General features: G+C 35.9%; 1 protein-coding gene across 7 annotated transcripts in view; it reads right to left on the reverse strand.

Moving 5' to 3' along the window:
• Positions 1-17,457, reverse strand: part of ATM (Serine/Threonine-kinase ATM-like protein) — a 150,700-nt gene that overhangs the window by 42,590 nt on the left and 90,653 nt on the right. For all 7 annotated transcript variants that reach the window (XR_005480102.2, XR_005480103.2, XM_039022968.2 and 4 more), the window contains 10 exons: positions 13,195-13,266; positions 12,518-12,587; positions 11,996-12,113; positions 11,744-11,867; positions 10,677-10,811; positions 9,367-9,477; positions 9,237-9,284; positions 9,042-9,146; positions 8,784-8,870; positions 7,440-7,754 (listed from right to left, as the gene is read on the reverse strand). Coding sequence is in view for 5 of the 7 variants with exons in the window: in XM_039022968.2 (XP_038878896.1) it covers positions 7,440-7,754; positions 8,784-8,870; positions 9,042-9,146; positions 9,237-9,284; positions 9,367-9,477; positions 10,677-10,811; positions 11,744-11,867; positions 11,996-12,113; positions 12,518-12,587; positions 13,195-13,266 (1,185 nt within the window). In the remaining 2 variants the exon portion in view is untranslated. The remainder of the gene's footprint in view (positions 1-7,439; positions 7,755-8,783; positions 8,871-9,041; positions 9,147-9,236; positions 9,285-9,366; positions 9,478-10,676; positions 10,812-11,743; positions 11,868-11,995; positions 12,114-12,517; positions 12,588-13,194; positions 13,267-17,457) is intronic.

Raw genomic sequence — 17,457 nt, forward strand, 5'->3', positions numbered from 1 at the left:
AGGAAAACTGTTGAAGATGGTCATATTTACAAATTCCTTGCCGGCATCAATGTTGAGTTCGATGAAGTTAGAGGTAGAATACTTGGAAAAACTACTCTTCAAACTATTAATGATGTTTTTTCTGAAGTTCGCAGGGAAGAAAGCCGCAGGAATGTTATGATTTGCAAAAAACCTATTGACTCAGTTGAATGCTCTGTGTTGGTGACTGAAAATATTGCAATGAAGGCTTATAATCAATCCAAGAAGCCACATGAAAAGCCTCGTGTCTGGTGCGAGCATTGCAATAAACCTTGACATACACGTGAAACTTGTTGGAACCTTCATGGAAAACCTACGAATTGGAAAAGTTCTAAGCAACATGCCTCTAAGGATAATGTTGTTGACTTCAACCTGTTTAACAAAGAGCAAATTGATCAAATTCTAAAGCTGCTACAAACCAATTCATCAACTGGTAATCCTAGTGTTTCCTTGGCACAAGCAGGTACTTGTCCTCAAGCTCACTCTTGCCTTAATTCATCTCCATAGATTATAGACTCTGGAGCTTCTAATCATATGACCGGTTCCTCTTGTTTATTTGAATCATATTCTCTTGTGTATTGCAATGAAAAAATTCACATTGTCGATGGCAGCTTCACCTCTATTGCAGGAAAAGGAACTATTCCTTTGACTACAAAACTTATATTACGTTTTGTCCTTCATGTTTCAAAATTAGCCTGTAATTTGTTGTATGTTAGTAAACTCTCTAAGGATGCTAATTGTCGTGTCATCTTTTGTGAAACTCGTTGTATCTTTTAGGATCAGGAATCGGGGGGACGATTGAACATGCTAGGATGATTGATGGTCTCTATTACTTTGATGAAGTTTCTGCTAGTCATAAAAAAGTTCAGGGCTTGAGTAGTGTTTGTTCTCCTTCTGTTAAAGAAACTATCATGCTTTGGCATTGTAGATTAGGGCATCCAAATTCCTTTTATTTAAAGTATCTGTTTCCCGATTTATTTAAAAGAATTGATTGTTCAGTTTTTCAATGTGAAAGTTGCATTTTTGCCAAACATCATCGATACCTATTTGCCTAAACCGTACAAGGCTTCATCACCTTTTTCCTTAATTCATACTGATGTTTGGGGTCCGTCTAAAGTCTTAATTCATAGTGGTAAGTGTTGGTTTGTTACCTTTATAGATGACCACAATCGTTTAACTTGGCTTTATTTGTTAACAAAAAAGTAAGAGGTAAAAGAGGATTTTGTTCGGTTTTACAATATGATAAAGACTCAATTTCAAACTAAAATTCAAATTCTTCACTCTGATAACGGCACTGAATATTTCAATGAACAATTAACCAATTTTTTGTAAGAAAAAGGGCATTTTTCATCAAGCTACGTGTCGTGACATGCCTCAGCAGAATGGCATTGTTGAGCGAAAGAATAGACACTTACTTGAAGTTGCTCGTGCCCTTATGTTCTCTATGAATGTTCCAAAATTTTTGTGGGGTGATGTCGTTCTTACAATTGCATATCTGATCAATCGAATGCCATCTAAGGTTTTGAATTTTAAAACTCCTCTTAATCACTTCAATGAGTTTTTTCCTAATAACCGACTGTCTTCAGATTTACCAATTAAATTGTTTAGGTGTACTGCTTATGTCCACACTTCTCCTCTTTCTCGAACTAAGCTTGATCCTCGAGCCACTAAATGCATTTTTGTAGCTATGTTTCTCATAAGAAAGCTTATAAATGTTTTGATCCTTTGAACCACAAGTATTTTGGGAGTATGGGTGTGTCTTTTTTTGGAAAATCAACCTTTTTTGGGTCCATATTTTCTTCAGGGGGAGATATCTAACCTTGGAGATAATTTTTGGGATACTTTATCTCTTCCAAACATCAGTGGTCCTGCCATTATGAGCTCTAATCCTTCGATACCAAGTATGGAGAGTTCTTCTTCAGGGGGAGAAACACTACAAAATGACTCTACAAGTCTAAATCCTGAACTTCGGGTTTATACTAGAAGAAACTTGACTCAAAGATTCCGAGATCAGACAATTGACTTATCACAGGACCAATCAAATACTCCGATGAATGATCCTGAAGATCCAGGTATTAGACACTCTACTCCTATTTCTCCTAGTTCTTCATCTCCTTCTAATCCTTACCCGATGTCTCTGATCTTCATATTCCAATTGCCCATAGGAAAGGTACTCGTAAATGCACCAAATATCCCATTGAAAACTATCATTCTTATCATAGGTTATCCGACTATCATAAAGCCTTCACATCCAAAATAACCAACCTATTTGTTCCAAAGAATATACAGAAAGCCCTAAATAATTTGAATTGGAAATTAGCAGTGATGGAAGAGTTCAATGCACTGAAACAAAATTGCACATGGGACATAGTCGAACTACCAAAAGATAAGAAGACGATGGGATGCAAATGGGTGTTCACTGTAAAATGTAAAGCTAATGGTAGTATTGAAAGGTACAAGGCCAGATTGGTTGCCAAGGGGTTCATTTAGACCTATGGCATTGATTATCAAGAAACATTTGCTCTAGTAGCTAAAATTAATTCTATTAGAATCATGTTGCCTGTGACAGTTAATTTTGATTGGCTTCTTTTTCAACTTGAGGTGAAGAATGCCTTTCTCAATGGGGATCTTGAAGAAGAGATTTTCATGGACTTGCCACCTGGTTTTAAGGTGGATCTCGGGATTAACAAAGTGTGCAAGTTAAAGAAATCATTATATGGGCTTAAACAATCTCCCAGAGCATGGTTTGAACCGTTTGGAAAGGCAGTCACAAGCTATGGATTCAGTCAAAGTCAAGCTGATCATACTATGTTCTATAAACATATGGAAGTGGTAAGTTTGTCGTTTTGATAGTGTATGTTGATGATATCATTCTTATAGGTAATGATGAGACAGGACTGGATATCTTGAAGAAAAACCTTACTAATGATTTTCAAATCAAGGACCTGGGAACCTTAAAGTATTTCCTAGGAATGGAGTTTGCCAGATCAAAAAATGGCATTCTTATCAACCAGAGAAAGTATATTCTTAACCTACTGAATGAGACAGGTTTACTTGCAAGATAGCAGAAACTCCTATCGAGCAAAATTTAAAATTGGTTGCTGCAACTGAAAAAGAAGTAAAAGAAAAGGAAAAGTACCAGAGGCTTGTAGGGAGACTCATATACCTCTCTCACACACGTCCTAATATTGCTTTCACAGTTAATGTAGTAAGTCAGTTCATGCATGCTCCTGGGTCAGTTCACTTTGAAGTAGTTTATAGGATTTTGAGATATTTGAAAAGTACTCCAGGAAAAGGTACATTATTCATGAAGCATGACCACCTAAACATTGAGGTTTACAATGATGCTGATTGGGCAGGAAGCACGACTGATAGAAGATCTACTTCGGGGTATTGCTCTTTTGTTGGAGGAAATCTGGTTACTTGGCGAAGTAAAAAACAAAGTGTGGTTGCAAGAAGTAGTGCTGAAGTAGAATTTAGGGCATTAGCCCATGGTATTTTTGAGTGCATATGGATAAGAAGACTATTGGAAGAATTGAATTTCTCTCCGACAATGCCTATACGCATCTATTGTGATAACAAGTCAGCAATTTCCATTGCCAACAATCCAATCCTTCATGATAGGACCAAACATATTGAAGTTGATAAACACTTCATAAAGGAAAAGATTGATGCAGGAATAATATGCATTCCCTTTCTCCCGACAACAGAGCAAATTGCAAATGTGTTAACCAAAGGTCTTCCAAAGTGGCAATTCAACAAGTTGATTGACAAGCTGGCTATGAATGATATCTTCAAACCAGCTTGAGGGGGAGTGTTGATTATTTCCTTATTGTGAAATTTTATATTGTATTTATTGTATTATATTTGCTGTATTTTATTCTTTCCTTATTTGTAATTATTTTGTTCTTTCCTTGTTTGTAAGTGGGTATTTTTCTTCTATTTAAGAAACCCTTTCCTCCTAAGATTAATAAGAGAAAAGAATAATGGTTTTTAGCATAATAGACCCCTGACCTTCCCTGTTCATTCAGATAATATTCAACATCCAATTACTGGGGAAAAGTTTGATTATGAGGCTAAGGTTGGTAAGCGAATTTTTGCTGCATCAAATTTTGCTTTGGAGTGGAAAAGCTCATATGCAGAAGTCATTAAACAAGGTAGTTAAAATTTTAAGCATACCCATCGTAGTCCTTCAACATATCGGGTTAAGAAGGAATCAGAAGTTTTGAACTTGAGCTTGAATTCCTCGTTTGTGGTTTCTAGATTGCATGCTCACTATTGATGGTTGGATGTGAAGACTGCTTTGGAGGAACACTTTCATACTCGAGTTTTAATCAATCCATTCATGGATGACAAAGCACTATTGAAAGTCGATATTGATCAAAAAATTTTCAAGAATATTGGTAGATGGCAACGATTTGGCAAACTTCATTTAAAGATGGATGTTTGGTCAAACAAGGCATTTTCTAGACCAAACTTGATTTGTAGTTATGGAGGCTGGATACGTATAAAAAAATTACCTTTAGCATTTTGGGAAAGCTCAGTATTTTATGCAATTAGACAACAATTAGGAGGTTTGATTAGCATTTCATCCCAAACTTTTAATTGTTTGGATTGTTCTTCAGCTATGATCAAAGTTGAAAAGAATGTTTGTGGTTATATTCCAGCATCAATGAGTATAAAAGATTTAAATCTGGGAGATTTTACCATCATTTTTTAGGCATTAGAAGATTGAAAAACTCAAGATTTGAAGTGTTCGAACTTGTAAATATGCTCGAGTTTGATTCTTCAAATTCTATTGACCAAGACTGAATATTAAAAGCACTGAAAGATGAAATGCATTTAGAAAAAGAGAAGTTCATAGAGTTTGCCATGGAAATTGATGAAAAAGTTGAAATTTCTTGATAGGTGAGATGGAAAGTCTCAGAATGTTGAAGAATGTACTGCTGTGAACGACATTATTGCAGAGGAGTTGAACGGTCATTGGAAAAGGAAGAGTCCTTTGCAACGGAAGTTGGGAAGTCTCAGAATGTAGCATCCTCGATTGTTGCAGAGACAGTTGAAGACTCATTAGCTATAGCGGTCAAGCAGAAGTCCCAAGAATTAACTATAGATGAGTTACCTAATAATGTCTTAAAGAAGAAAGAGAATTCTGGAAGGAAGAGATCAACAGTTGACTTAGCAAATGAGTTAGATGAAATAATATTAAAGAGGAAAGAGACTGTTGAATATCCTTGTTGATGTAATACATGAGAAAGGGGAATATGAAGGATTCTTAGTTGTTAAGGATAAGGTTCATGTTTTAATCCTCCAATATGCGGACGATACATTAATATTTTGTAAAGAAGATGATGAAAGTTTGAAGGCATTAATTAATGCCATTGAATTATTTCAATGATGTTCGGGACAAAAGGTTAATTGAGACAAATCTGCATTATGTGGAGTGAATATTGATGAAAACAGAGTGTTGGACACTGCTTCCAGCTTGAATTGCAAAACAGAAACATTACCTTTTCATTATCTTGGTCTTCCTCTTAGAGGATATCCAAGAAAGGTATCTTTTTGGCAGCCAATTATTGATAAAATCCATAAGAAGCTGGATAGATGGAGGCGTTTTAATTTATCAAGGGGTGGTAAACTTACTTTGAACAAGGCAGTTCTCCCAAATATCCCAATTCATTATATGTCTTCCTTTGCAATGCCTTCGAAAATCATGTCAGAAATAGAGAAGATCATGAGAAATTTCTTTTGGGAAGGATCTGACGGAAGCATTCACCTTGTCAAATGAGAGTCTCCAAAGAAAAAAAACACGGAGGCCTTGGTTTTGGTGATCTAAAAAACCGAGATGTGGCATTGTTTGCAAAATAGGGAAGGCGGTTTACGCATGAGAAAGAAGCTCTTTGGTGTAAGGTAGTAAAAAGTATCCATGGAATTGAATCCTTTGGGTGGCACACAGCTGGAAAAGAAGGGAGAAACCTTAGCCTCGGATTACTATTTCCTGGATTTGGCAACAAGTTGCAACGTTTGCATCCTTTAACCTTGGTAATGGTTTTAGAATTTCTTTTTGGCAAAACAGCTGGTTGAGTTCCTCTCCATTGTGTTTCTTGTTTCCAAGATTGTACAAAATCGCTTAGTCTCCTGATGGTTCCGTTTTTCAACATTGGGATTCAACTACTTTATCGTAGTCAATTAACTTTAAAAGATTATTAAAAGATGAAAGAAATGCATGATTTTTAAAATCTTCCACTTTTATTAGAAGGGAAAAGGATAGTTGAAAGGCAAGATTGTAGATCTTGGTCTTTACATGCTTCAGGTGTATTTTCGGTGAAGTCATCATTCAGGCATTTGAACTCATCTTCCCTGATGGACAGTAAGTTGCACAAACACTTATGGAAATCAAGCTGCCCAAGGAGAATAAATATCATAATTTGGGTAATGCTTTATGGTTCTCTCAATTATTCACAATCTCTTAAAAGAAAGCTGTCAAACCATTATCTATTGCCCCTCAATCTGCCCCGTGTATGCAGAACTCTGAAACAGTCGGCATATTTTCTTTGATTGTCAATACTTTTTGGAAATATGGAGGAAGTTATTTGCAAAATTTAATCTTCATTGGCTTTTTAGCAATGTTTTTAAGGAGAATGTGGCTCAAATTGTCATTGGCCCTTTAAAAGCTCATTCGCTTCAGTTATGGATTAATGCAGTTAAAGTAGTTCCGTCAGAAATTTGGTTTGAGAGAAGTCAGCGTATTTTTCAAGAAAAGTCACTTGAATTGTCATTGGTCAAATTGTCATTGGTCCTTCTTTAAAAGCTCATTTGCTTCAGTTATGGATTAATGCAGTTAAAGTAGTTCTGTCAGAAATTTGGTTTGAGAGAAATCAGCGTATTTTTCAAGACAAGTCACTTGAATGGATTGATCATTATGAGATTGTAAGAATTAAAGCTTCTTCTTGGTGCTCCCTCTCTAAGAAATTTTCGGATATTTTGTTCAAGATATTTGTCTTAATTGGATTGCTTTCATTCATTATATGTATAACGTCTTTAAGACACATAGTTTCTTATTATATTTGTCATATTTTGTTTTGGGATGAGGATGCTATGGGTGCATCAACCTAGTTGAGATAGCCGGGTGCATTTACTAATCCCTAGTTCTTGATACTTCATAGTTTCTTGTAATTTGAGCGTTAGTTTCTTTTCATTTCATTAATGAGAAGTGTTGTTTCCTTTTAAAAAAAATTAATATAACCTCAAAGTTTAGGGATGTAAATTGATATTTTCCCTTCATCTTAGTTACAGAAATATCAATGGTTATTGATACATTCATCGATATATCCATAAAATTAAAATTACGATAGTAATATCAATATTTTAATCCTTGGTTATAACACAACAAAACACCCTTGGAAGGTTGGAAGGAAAACCTGCAGTTCCATGAACTCTAAATCATGCTGAACATGGTCATCCCGGAATGTTAATCCTTGGCAATATAAATCCAGGACGTGTGCACAACCAGTTTTCTGCAGAGATCTCATAACCCCCTTGTAAGGTTTCCAGTGTCCTGACACATCTTCCAAGGTAGACATTGACTGTTGACGTTTTGGTTGCTTATCCATAGAAATGCTTCTAACAACACCATCCTCTTGAATCATGGAATCCGATCGTACTCGTAAGTCATAATATTCAAGGGCCTTGCTCCAATTTCCCTCGTGCTCAAAGGTGATGATTTGTGATGTCAACTTTAACAGTCACCAATGTACATGCAAATAAAGAGAAATGAGTAAACTTTTCCAAATAATAACTTGTTTCTGTTTGAATCTACGTTTGTTCATTCATTTGGGACTGGACTGCTGACTTTTCTATGGCTTACTAAGTTGAGGAGTAAATGAAATAGCCTTCAGTATGTTAAACCTCTTGCAACTAGTAGATACAGGTTGTTACTTGAAGTATATTATGTTAAATAACCGTGACCCACAAGTAGGGGTGAGCAAAAAGCCGCTGAAAACCAAACCAACCGAATTGAGGTTGGTCGGTCGGTTTCTGGTATTCATATAAAGAAATGGAAAACTAACCAACCGACCGATATATATAGATATTATTTTTTAAAAAAAACCCCTAAGAAATAAGTATAACAGTAAGCCCAATACCATCAAGCCAAGTCCAAACCTATTGCCTTAGTATTGATTTATTATTTTCTTTTTTTATGTTGTCTAAATTCTAAGTCCACACTCCACTACATGATTGATTTAAATTTTTTCATAAAAAAATGATTTATTTAATTTAAAAAATTACAAATTATATTAACCTAACAATAACACTTCATCAATTCATCTTTCATTTTCATTCACTTTGGTTTTGCTTGGAAAAGAAAAAAAAAAAAGTCAAAACCGACAAAATGTCGGATTTCATGCACTTTTTTTATCAGTTTTCGGTGCCAGTTTTCTCCCAAAACCGACACCGACCGACAAATGCACACCCCTACCCACAAGCTTAAGCTAATGGATTATGGTAAATTTAATTAAATTAACATTTTGTTGAAGACCCACTAGCGGAAATAAATATTAATTGAGCAGAAAATGACATTACAAGAATTTGAACATAGGACGTCCTACTCTGATACCATGTCAAATCACTTAAGGACCCAAAAGCTTAAGCTGATGAGTTATAGTAAATTTAATTATATGAACACTTAAACATATTATACCGGTTAGAAAAGAACTACAGACTATAAAATACACTCAAGCTAGTAGCAAACTATGCTAGCTCACCTTGTGAGAGCGTATAATTCCATACAAGCTATCAGGTTCATTGATTCGAGTGACTGCTGAGACAAGTATTTCAATATGACGTGGCAGCTGATGCATGAAAGAGAGAGAGAGCAATTAGACAGGACTAACAGATAAACCTTCTGAGCACTGAGTATCTCAAATGTTTCTAGAGCCTCCTACATTTATTGATTACTTAATTAATAAACAGTTGCAGACTTACTCTATTATTTACAAATGCACTTTTTGCACACAACTTACCGTTTCCACGAAAGAAAAATCCGGGGTCCCCAGGGAAAGGCATCCAAAATGCTCTTCACACCAATGCTCAACGTACATGACAGAGCTAAAGTATGAACCAGAATACTACAAAAATATATATATTTGGAAATTATGAAAAACTGACATGGATACCAGACACTTAACATTAAGGAGAAAAATATCGAAATCACTGACAATTGCAGCTTTAGCAACAATAAGGTAGTCAATGGAAAGCCAATAAACCTGCAAAACAAATAACTTGTCAGCTATTTAAGCAATAGCTAATTAGCCTAATCCTTATTTTTATATATGACGTGAATCATACTTTGTCCCAGGAGAATGGTGGCATCACAGAAGCATTTGATGCAGCCACTGGATCTCTAAAATTAATAGAGGTGGAACGGGATCTAGAACTCTTACTTGATGCCTTGGAAGACTGAAGGAGCAAAGAAGTGCTATTAGCTTTTGAAATACTGTTATTGGAAAAAGAAAAAAGGAAAGAAAAGAAAAGCTTTAACAATACTGTTCAATAGATAAAATAAAATGATGAATACAGAAAAAAATTAAGACTCACAATAACCACAATAAAGATCAAAGTTCGTTATTTTGAACCATCATTATTAATTTTAGAGCAAATGTTTTCATCTCATCGTGAGAACAAAACAAACACCCATTAAATGGCCTTGATTTAAGATTCTATAGATACCCAAGAATAAAGGATGCTTGAGAATAATATGCATGAGAATAAGATTATTGGGATACTCAATATGACTATGTTTGGTTGTGAATGAGAGTGTTATTAGAATTTATGGGAAAAAATTGTGTTTGTATTTAGTTTATGGAATTAATCATGAAAACCTTATAGAATTTTAAAAGATTAATTAATTAAACAATTCAAAATTTTCATCCTAACATTACGATCGATCATCAGAAAGGTACTTGTAACTCATAAGCATACTAAATATCCTATTGCAAACTACCTTTTTTACCAGAGTGTCTAATGATTATAATAAAGCTTTCACCTCTAGGTTAACCAATCTATTTATCTCAAGGATTATACAGGAGGCCCTAAATGATCCAAAATAGAATTTAGCAGTTATGGAAGAAATGTATGCTTGGAAAGAAGGAATTATAAATCCACTTCTCCAAGGAATGAGGCAAACAAAAGCATTGCTTATATTTCTCTCTTGGGAATTTGTTTGTAGGGTGGTTGTAAGACCAACACTTAGTTACCAAAAAATCTACCAATAATATGATGATAGAAAAGTGTGCAAATAAACTACTTCTATCAACCAATTGAAGGCTAGCAAGAAAACGTTATTTTTATTCAACTTTACACCCAATTCCTCACTGCACCTTTTAGATGTCAAATGGTGTTAGAGTTACTCTTCAATAGAAAGAAAAAAAGGGTCAATGTCTCACGTATTTCTAGGAATGAATCGTGATACACATTTCATGTAGATACATATAGAGCATTATTTTATGTTTCAACCATCAAGAATTGATAACAGCATCTAATCAAGGTAGGATCTTGCATAAGGTAGCATCTCACCTAACATATCATCCATAAACTAGTATAATTTTATATTAAAAAGAAACAAAGTCCAAAAGGGTATTCAATATTGTATAACCAACCTTATAATGATCTTTCCTGAAAGATACAAAAGATTGTTCCATGACATGGTATAACCGAAGTTCATTGAGGGTATTCAGAAGTACTTGAATTGACTTAATCAACTTGTTGGATTCTACAAATATGTGTTCTTGCACCTGCAAATTAATCATAGGTAACAAAAGTGAAGCAAAGCTCCTGGTATCATTGCAAGGTTAAGTAACCCCAAACATCCACTGTTCTCTTCCAACAAATATAGAACCCATTTCATTCCATTTTAGGTTAAGATAAATAAATCCAACCATGTAAATAATAGAGAGATCCAAATTAAAAGAAAATGAACTGGAAGCACTATTAACCGGAGTGGGGATCACCCCTAAAAGTTCAACCTATGGTGTAATCTGGGTAAAGAGCATGGAGGACCTTGAAAAGGTGCTTGTGCTTCATCTTTTCATATTTTTCTGTAAAGTAAAACTTTTCTGGTTTAAGCGCTATTCAGCAATTAAAGATACTAATGTCAAGGTGTATGATGGCACTTGGCAGCACTCAGACTCTACACTCATTAACTGAAATTGTTGATTCACTACATGGATACAGCTTGGCTGAAAGAATTTTTAGTCAAAAGAAATCTGCCCCTTTACAAACTAATGGCCCTTTATATAGGGAGCAAACTTTGATAACCACCGAACTACCCAACTAATCAGCCGAAACAAAAACAAAAGAACTAAAGAACAAAGAAACGGTTGTTGCAACTGACTTAACTAAACTAAAACAGAAACCAGCAACTGCAACATAATAAAGCCAATAAAACTCGACAATGGTTACACCACCAAACCCCCAAGTAATGGAAAAGGTTGAGAGTATCTTAATTTAACAACACATGAAACAGTAAAACATAAATTTCAAGGTCAGGAAACAACAAAAATTTCTCAAACTTTACTAAATCCCAACTGCCTATTTCAGTTCAAAGCCGAGAGTATCTGCTATATTAAAAGAAGTAAATTTACTTGGGCATGATAAAACCTACAAACGAGAGCAACAATGAAGAATAGAATGCTAATGATCTCATGACAAATACACAATACAAAACCTGGAGTGAAATTAGTTTGTGAAGATCAATATCCAAATCCTTTCTTCCAGCTAGATTGACAACTACACTGGGTAAAAGAAGCTCAGCGATCTCAGCTTTTAGCAGCACAATATCTAGACATAATCTGAAAGCAGAGAATTAACCCCATCAACACAAGCTCATTTACTAGAAAGCAAAAAAAAAAAAAAAAAAAAAAAAAAAAAAAAAAAAAAAAGAAAGAAAGAAAGAAAATGGAAAAGAGAAAAAAAAAACCTTAGAATCACATCATTTGAATGTCCAATTAGCGAGTATACTAATGGACAAATCCACTTCCCGAATGTTTTACCATTGGTCTCCCACACGGTGGAACTTTCCACTGAAATGGCCTCAGCTGTTATAAAAGTTAAGTTGATTATGTGCAGAAAAGGAGATTATCAGCATTATAATAAACAGAATAGCCTAATGCAAGCTATTCTTGAGCCGATGGTCATTGATCATAATTGTAGATTTTCTAATTCCAGTGATGTATGAAAATGAAAAATGTAACACTCGATTTTGTAGTGATATATGAAGTATGATAAACCTTTTACATCATGAAGCAATTAACAATCAGAATATAAGAGGTGAATTCTAGAATTCTAGACTTTTGCATCATCTACCAAGAAAATCATAAAAATCATGATCCTGAGTGAGATAATAAGCTTAAATGTCCTTTATCCCAGAGGGAACTATAATTAACTGCTGATTCAATCAGCATTGTTAAGAAGGGTCAATTAAAGAAGTAGACATGTATACCTTTAAATCTCCTTTCAAGATCCAATAAGTACCTATCCACCAGCTTGATGTTGAGCCCTTTCGAGTGAACCTAAGTTATATAACGAGATACATGAATAATAGATTCATCCTACATATTAATGATTGTTAGTCAGATTGAATGGAACAAACTAACATTTCAGAATCAAGCAAACCTTTTCCCATAGCAATAGTTAGTACCATTTTCCTTGTCATGCATTGAAACCACCGGCATTACATTTCAGTTCCAAAATATTTGCATTATCTTAAAATTTTTAGGCCCAGGTCAACTTAAAACTGGCTGTCATACACAGGGAAAGACTGCAGCATATTTGATGAAGAATATTGCCAGTATGTATGCTGCGAGCATCTTTCTTAAATAAAATCATCATTTCAACATTCCCCATGTAGATGGCAACTGATTAACTATGAGCATTTTTCTTAAATAAAATCATCTTTACGAAATTACCTGTATGTTATGAAATGGGGCATAGAATGGAACCACTACAAAGAAGTTCCAGTAGTTACTTCCTATTTCTATTAATTGTCGACATTATAAGTCATGTAATTATAAGATTATGCAGCTCTGTCTATAGCATATATGTAGTCATTCATAAGAAACAAAGAGTATGAACATTCCATAACTAAGTATTGATCAGAATAGAAGGATTAAAACTTGCCTCTAAAAGCGATCTCTGATAAGAATCAAACGTGAGTAGAGCACTTTGACCTTTTTCAGTGGAGAGCACAGCCTGGTTAAGAAGGGTGAAAAATTTATAATTTTTTAGATTAGAAAATTCAAAACTTAGCCTAAATAATAATAAATTTTAAAATTTGAAAGTCCAGGGATCATATAACACAAGTATCAAAGTTTACAGAATAAATACGTATCTATATTTATATTAGAGAGTAACTTTATTTCTTCAATCATTTAAATTGTTCTTTTTTCTTTTTATTTTTTTCATTCATTTAAATCGTTTCAATTTATTATCTTAGGTTCTTACATTTAATAAAGGGAAATTATTTTAAATGAAAAAACTGCTAAAAATATTTACAACTAATAGCAAAATATCACATTCTATCTATGATAGACTGCAATAGACAAGTATCAAAGACAGAGACGAAGACTTCACTTGAGGTAGAAAATGATCCAGTAGCCAGAGGAAAAGGCAGCAGGAACATAGTTTTTTCAATTTCGGATTTAGTATTACAGAAGAAAGAGAAGAAGCCATCTCAGCCAATGGGTGATCATTTTAAGGTTATTCAAATTGAAAACATTGATGATTTTAAATAGAAAACTTCTGATCGAATGTCTCTTGACATTCCCCTGGAGGTAATTCAAAAGATATGCTCCCTCAATTCCAAATTCCCGCCAAATTCAAAGGAGCCTTCCACCTTTCCGCACATTAATACTTCAGCCTCCAATGTCATCATTAAGGAAGACACTTGCGTTAAGAAGTCTTCTTTTGTTTGTCCAGAAAAGAAAATTGTCCAGCCGAATAGTTGTGCATCCTTAGACATTCCAATGGAAGGATCTCAACAGTTTGAAAGCCATTCAAAGGTTGGAGCATCGTTCAGTTCAAGCAGCCCAGCACCAGCCCACATTTTGAATCCTAGTGGCATTTCCTTCTCTGAGGATAAAGATGGATGCCAGCGGTGTATCTTTCTTGACCATCCTTTGTCTCCTAAGGCCAAAGATTGTGTATCAGTCTTGGAGACACCTGCTCAACTCCACTCTTCCCCAAAAAAATTCTCAAGATTGTTGAAGCCTTATCCTAAGCATTTTTCCAGGAGAAAGAAATCTATTCTCAAATCTAGAGTTTTTGCTACCAGCCCAGACTTGTTGAAAGAATGTTGCACCCGAGCTCTAGTCCCAGCCCTCTCCATTAGGTCAGATCATCTATCCTCCCCTACTCAACAATTCAAACTTTCAGTCTTCCACATTTCCAACCATAAGACCAAATTTTTAAGAGGCACTCGGTGAACCTCCCCTATTTGTCAAAAGAAGAGGACTTATGATTCAGATAATGACTCAATTGGGAGTGCCAGTAGTGAGGAGTTAGAAAGATATGGTGAAGAAGATAATCAAGAATTTTAAGACCAAGTTGACAATTTGCGGAGGAGCTTATTTCTATGTTTCAAATTGAAGAAGGGCAACAATCAGAGGAGTGGGTTGGAACTCTAGCCTTAAGCCAATGCCTCAGTCGGACATTATGGATCAATTGAAGTCCACAAATGCAGATTGTGGACTTGTTATGGGGTAGTCCGACCCCTCTCAGTCAGTCTGGTTCTGAAATTTGCCACAGTTTTCAACATGAAATTTGTTCCTTGGTTCACAGAGAGTCTAAGTGTTACACTTAAGTGCATTTTGGAGATCAAATGAAATAGGGTGGGAGTCTGTTGAATCATATGGCAATCAGTTTGGTGATGGTTCCAAGTTGTTTTGGTCGAAGGTGATGGGGTTCTTCTTCAGCTTCAGACAGCCTTGCTCTGATTTTAGTCTTGTGGATTTGGTCTATGTTTCCATTTGATTTGTTTTTCAGACTCGAGAAAGTTGAATCGGGCTTCCTCTCCCATGGAGTTTACCCTACTAGTTGTCCTCATGATAGTGTTGGTTTGTTCGGTTAGTTTTGATTTGGTGGTTTCTGGGGCTTGGTGTAAAAAGTCAATTTATTCGAATTTGGATTCTATTTGTTCATCTTTGTTTGTTTGTATTTGTTCTTTCAGTCTTATCCAATTTGGGTCTTTTGGCTGTCTCAGTTTTAAGTTTGGGCTTAGCTGTCTCATTGTAATCTTGAGCATTAGTCTCTTTTCATTAAATCAATGAAAAGTGATGTTTCCTTTTAAAAAAAATGAAAAAAAAATGAAAAGAGACTAATGCTAAAAAATACATTAAAATGTACATCCAAAAGGAGAGAAATTGAGAAAACAAAAGAAGACTATACTATTGAGATACAAAGAAAAGAAGATTTCAAAAAGCAAACACTTAGAAGGCATTTAGGGTGCTAAGTTAGTTATTATAGTTGGTGGTTATTGTAGTCAATGAGTTATAATAGTCTATAGGTTACAATAGTCTGTGTTTAGGGTACAAACTATTAGTATGGGTAGGAAATAATAACATTGTAATAAAGAGGGAAAGAAAGAAAGAATGAGTAAGAAATAGGACTATTTTAGTACAGGTAGTAGGAAATAGTAACATTGTAATAAAGAGGGAAAGAAAGAATGGGTAAGAAATAGTAAACACTGTAACAAAGAGGGGTTTGAAATATTAATACTGTAGTTAATTGTATGTTATAATAGTTGAAAACACCAATTTTTATAATTGTTGTCCCAAACATGGAGTGGGCTTAGCCCACTCCACCAACTTCAAGTCGGTAGACCAAACACCCTCTTAAGACCTGCTATAATAGTCCATTCCATCAACATCAAGTTGGTAGTCCAAACACCCCCTTAAGACCTAACAAAACAGCTCTAGAAAAGAAACCAAAGCTAGTTGAAATACGTTAAAATTAGCCCTAAGGGCATTTTTGTCTTTTTACTATATTTGCTAAATTAGGGTTTCACATTATCCTATTTATATCTGAGGTTGGATCTATTGTAAATGAGACATAAAAAATAATAAGTTCTTTTCTACCGTGGTTTTTCTTCCCTGAATTAGGATTTTCCACGTAAACTCCTTGTGTCGTCTTCTTTCCCTATTTCAATATGGTATCAGAGCTAGGTGATGAAACCCTAGCCCCGGTAGAAGAAACTCAGTCATCAAACTTGATAGGTGAAGATACGCTGATTAATGAGGCTGTGATTCAAGCAGTGGTTGACCGCTATCTCCGAACCATCATCCCAGGTGGCTCAGCCGAACAGATCCAGCTGGCGAGCCGAACAGCAGGTGGTGGGATTGCTCCAGCTAGTGCGCCGATTAGCTTCCAGTCTCAGCCGTTCCAACTGAACACCATCGATCGGATCTTTCCAGCCGAACAGCAGGTGGTGGTGGAAGGTCACGCCTTCCAGCCGGAGCACGCGATCGGGTCACAACCGATCGGACCCTCAACTTCGCACACAACCGTTTCAACCTCGCACGTTCTCCAGCCGGCGCACGCGATCGATCTACAGCCGGTAGGTATCTCAGCGTCGCACAGAATCGGATCTACACCAGACGGTCATGGGCTTGCTCCAGCTGCCGGGTCGGGTCAGATTGGCGCGATTTCTTCCGCTTCGCAGCAGATCGCCGAGCCGTTTGTCCGTTACCCACCATCACAGCCGTCTGGAAGCAGCGCCGGTCACGGGTTGCCGAACTTTGCTGCTGGTGGACTTCCGGCAGTAGCTTCTTCACAGTATCATGGTGGACAGCCTCTTCCTCATGTATATCCAGTTCAGCCCCAGTTTCGAATGGGTGAGTCCATTGAAGAAAATCCCATGGTATTTAGACAGAAAAATTCCAGATCTGAATCTCATGGGGAACTCCAACAACAATTAGCTAGTCTTCAGCAACAGATGGTCGCCCTGGGAGCCCGATTGAATGGCCATGATTCTTCCCCGATGTATTCAGAAAATCCGGTATCAATGTTTCCTACTCCAACTTCTAATCTTTTATCTGGAACAATTGGAAATTCTGCAAGAATGATCACAGGAGAGAAGTTGAATGGGCAAAATTACTTCTCTTGGTCCCAAACCATTAAAATGGTTCTTGAGGGACGCCATAAGTTTGGATATTTAACTGGAGAGATACCACGACCGAATCTTGGGGATCCTCAAGAACGTGTCTGGAAGGCAGAGGATTCTTTGCTCCGCTCAATGTTAATTAGTAGTATGGAACCACAAATCGGGAAACCCTTACTCTATTCAGCCACTGCCCGAGATATTTGGGATGCAGTCCGAAGGTTATATTCGAGGCATCAGAACGCATCCCGCCTGTATACCTTACGTAAACAGGTTCACGAATGCAA

This window comes from Benincasa hispida, chromosome 2 (assembly GCF_027475165.1).
Source record: "Benincasa hispida cultivar pf3 chromosome 2, pf3_genome.v1.1, whole genome shotgun sequence".
NCBI classification, from domain to species: Eukaryota; Viridiplantae; Streptophyta; class Magnoliopsida; order Cucurbitales; family Cucurbitaceae; genus Benincasa; species Benincasa hispida.